Source organism: Caenorhabditis briggsae, assembly GCF_000004555.2.
Source record: "Caenorhabditis briggsae AF16 supercontig from assembly CB4, cb25.NA_320, whole genome shotgun sequence".
Taxonomy (NCBI): Eukaryota; Metazoa; Nematoda; class Chromadorea; order Rhabditida; family Rhabditidae; genus Caenorhabditis; species Caenorhabditis briggsae.
Window position 1 is genome coordinate 1 of NW_025543227.1, and position 3,855 is coordinate 3,855.

General features: G+C 34.2%; 2 protein-coding genes across 2 annotated transcripts; one reads left to right on the forward strand and one right to left on the reverse strand.

Annotated features, from left to right (window-relative positions):
• Positions 1–1,192: 1,192 nt before the first annotated feature.
• On the forward strand, positions 1,193–2,759 carry CBG24994 (the record flags this gene model as incomplete). Its single annotated transcript, XM_002648599.1, has 6 exons — positions 1,193–1,405; positions 1,449–1,541; positions 1,587–1,747; positions 1,797–1,857; positions 2,270–2,512; positions 2,640–2,759. 6 exons carry the CDS (start codon positions 1,193–1,195, stop codon positions 2,757–2,759), a joined length of 891 nt encoding a protein of 296 aa, XP_002648645.1.
• Positions 2,760–3,366: 607 nt separating this feature from the next.
• Positions 3,367–3,647, reverse strand: CBG24995 (the record flags this gene model as incomplete). Its single annotated transcript, XM_002648600.1, has 2 exons — positions 3,367–3,427; positions 3,556–3,647. The coding sequence occupies 2 exons, from the start codon at positions 3,645–3,647 to the stop codon at positions 3,367–3,369; spliced, it is 153 nt and encodes a 50-aa protein (XP_002648646.1).
• Positions 3,648–3,855: the final 208 nt, after the last annotated feature.

Sequence of the window (3,855 nt, forward strand, 5' to 3'; positions counted from 1 at the left end):
AGATTCCGAGATTATGAGATTCTGAGATTCTGAGATTCTGAGATTCTGAGATTCTGAGATTCTGAGATTCTGAGATTCTGAGATTCTGAGATTATGAGATCCTGAGATTCTGAGATTCTGAGATTCTGAGATTCTGAGATTCTGAGATTCTGAGATTCTGAGATTCTGAGATTCTGAGATTCTGAGATTCTGAGATTCTGAGATTCTGAGATTCTGAGATTCTGAGATTCTGAGATTCTGAGATTCTGAGATTCTGAGATTCTGAGATTATGAGATTCTGAGATTCCGAGATTCTGAGATTCTGAGATTATGAGATTCTGAGATTCTGAGATTCTGAGATTCTGAGATTCTATGATTCTGAGATTCTGAGATTCTGAGATTCTGAGATTCTGAGATTCTGAGATTATGAGATCCTGAGATTCTGAGATTCTGAGATTCTTAGATTCTGAGATTCTGAGATTCTGAGATTCTGAGATTCCGACATTCTGAGATTCTGAGATTCTGAGATTATGAGATTCTGAGATTCTGAGATTCTGAGATTCTGAGATTCTGAGATTCTGAGATTCTGAGATTCTGAGATTCTGAGATTCTGAGATTCTGAGATTCTGAGATTTTGAGATTCTGAGATTCTGAGATTCTGAGATTCTGAGATTATGAGATTCTGAGATTCTGAGATTCTGAGATTCTGAGATTATGAGATTCTGAGATTCTGAGATTCTGAGATTCTGAGATTCTATGATTCTGAGATTCTGAGATTCTGAGATTCTGAGATTCTGAGATTCTGAGATTATGAGATCCTGAGATTCTGAGATTCTGAGATTCTTAGATTCTGAGATTCTGAGATTCTGAGATTCTGAGATTCTGACATTCTGAGATTCTGAGATTCTGAGATTATGAGATTCTGAGATTCTGAGATTCTGAGATTCTGAGATTCTATGATTCTGAGATTCTGAGATTCTGAGATTCTGAGATTCTGAGATTCTGAGATTCTGAGATTCTGAGATTCTGAGATTCTGAGATTCTGAGATTCTGAGATTCTGAGATTCTGAAATTCTGAGATTCTGTGATTTTGAGATTTTGAGATTTTGAGATTCTGAGATACTGAGATTCCGAGATTCTGAGATTCATTCTATGCATTCTATCTAGAATCCAAAAAATTCCCAAATTCTCAGAAACTCTAATTTCAGATGAAATGGTTTTCAAGAGGATGGATCGTGTTCTGAGCACTGCTTCGACAGTTGGAGCAGCCATGTTTCGTAATCCAAAGCAAAAATACACTTCTGTTGCAATCCAAACAGAAAATGATAGGGACAATTTTTTACTAAATTTCCCGATCCCGTGCAAAGTTAAGACTGATTATAGGAATAAAACATGTCCAGATCTGTTGAGAAAAGACAACAAAGAAGTAGGTTCACTTTTGAAATCACCTTTCCAAAACCATTTTCTAGGATAAATATACAACCGCTCTGAAATGTCTTGGACCATGGCCATCAATTTTTAACAAATTCAACGTTACTGATAGCGATATGTATATCAATATGGTATATCTATATTTTCCAGTAAATTCAATTATCCCATATTTTTAGGTACGAAATGGTGTTCCAGTTTCTCAGGAAGTTCGTGATAACTATGCGGAAATATCCAAAGAATTTATGAAAGTTAGAAATTATTTGAACGGACTCTATAGTCGGGAATATATCCAAGTCAAATTTGGAGTGTTGGTTGATAAGATTTTGAGAGATATGGAGTGAGCAATATTATTTTTAAAAAAGGAAAAAATGACTTTTGATTTTCAGAACAGCGTGGGAACGGTATCAGAGGAAAATCCACAAAAGGAAGTTTAGGGTCTACTCGACGGTTAGTTGAATATTTTGAAAAATTAAAAAATTCTGAGTTTTCGGAACTTCTTATATTGTGTATATTATGTAGAAGCCCACCCTAAACGTTCCTTTGAGCTCAATTATCTCGATTCCTATGAGGGATATCAAAAATCTGTTAACTGATAAAATATTGGTGATATTATGATATATGATTTATCAGTTGACCAATTTTTGATATCTTTCACAGGAATCGAAATAATTTAGCTGAAAATTGACGGTTTCGGTGGGTTTCCATCAATTTCGGATTACTTGGTTTTGAGTTTCATTAGACAATTTTAAACTCCTGAATAATTGGAAAAACAATTTTTATACCAAAAATTGAAAGTTTCAAAGTTCGAAACTCAAAAATTTTTTAAAAATTAGAAAAATCTGACATTTTAAAATTCAAGCAAGATTGGGTCATGAGCGGAATCCTCTCGGCATTTGGTGTCCACGAGCATATTTTGGCGCATGGACCTCAGGAAGAGCCAAATTACAACACACTGATTCTAGTGGAATTGTGGAAGAAAAATGGAATACCTTATGTGAAATTTCTCTATAAACCTGAAGAGGAGACTCAATTAGATCATAAGTTGATGGATTTGACGGGTGTCATACCCGGTTGTGATGGGAAAAAGAAGTGTTCGTTGAAGGTGAGCAATTGGACATTGGACAAACAGACATACAGATAGATCCCAGGTTCTAAAGTTATCAGATTCCCGAGTTGTAAGATTCTAGGATTCCAAGGTTCAACAAACAGACACTACTTTCTATTTCCAGAGATTCAACAATTGCTGTGATAACACACGTGCAAGCAAGAGAACTCAGAAGAAATTATGTGCGTTTCCAAAACCTGTTACCACGAATTCAAGTACTATGATTACTCATAATTCTAGATAAATTTTTTTATTTAAATAAAATAAAAGTTTGGAATGAAGTTATTTTGGGTGTCTGCTCTAGAATCTCGGGATCTTAGAATCTTAGAATCTTAGAATCTTAGAATCTTAGAATCTTAGAATCTTAGAATCTTAGAATCTTAGAATCTTAGAATCTTAGAATCTTAGAATCTTAGAATCTTAGAATCTCTCAGCAGACTTGGCGAAATTTTAATCTGAAAAAATACGTATTAATATCTTTCGTTTTTTAATTCGACTCATTTTCGTTAACAATGTCTTGGAAGCATTATTTTTCTAGTTAGTTAGAGCTTCAAAATGAGCCTAATCATGATTAGATTCCGAAATTTTTGTGTTACTGTACTTTTCGTATTAGGAACCATTTTCAAGGAAATTAGGCATGAACATTTTTAAATCTACTCTTTAAAACTAGATCTTCAATTTTGTAGTTAAGAGCTTATTTGTAGCTTTTTGGTTTTTGAGATGGGCGCCTTTAAAGACGGAAGCCTCTACAGTACCAGGGAAAAAGACGAGAAAAGAGAAATACTTTTGAGGGCGCACATTTCAAAATCCGAAAAAGTTACAAAAAAATTGTCATCTACAAAATTGAAGCTCTATTTTTGTTTGGTAAATCTGAGAAACGTCAATCTTATGCAAAAAAAACTACCATAATCTCTGGAACTTCAAACACGACTATTTTTACTGGAATGGGTAAAATTAAAGCCTGTCCTATACAGTCTAAAAATGCCCAATAATTGAGCAGCTTGTCCAACTTATGTCCTCAAATTAAATAAAAACCTTACTTGTAGAAAAAAGGCAAATATCCAACAATCTCTTCTTTTAGTTCCCAAGGAAGCTTGCTCCAATAGTCTTCTTCTCCTTCTTTTTCAGCCATTTTTCAGTTCTTGAAATTTATCTGAAAATATGATTTTTTAAATAAAGACAACAATTTTATTCGAAAGTCGGCAGTCACGCTCTAGCGCATCAACTAGAATTGCGGTAGGGCGAGTTTTCAACATCGCTGAGGAAAAACAATGTAGACTAAAAGGCAATAAAATATAGAAAAAGGTACTCCTTAAGAAGTCTTGCCTTTCAAAACCGAA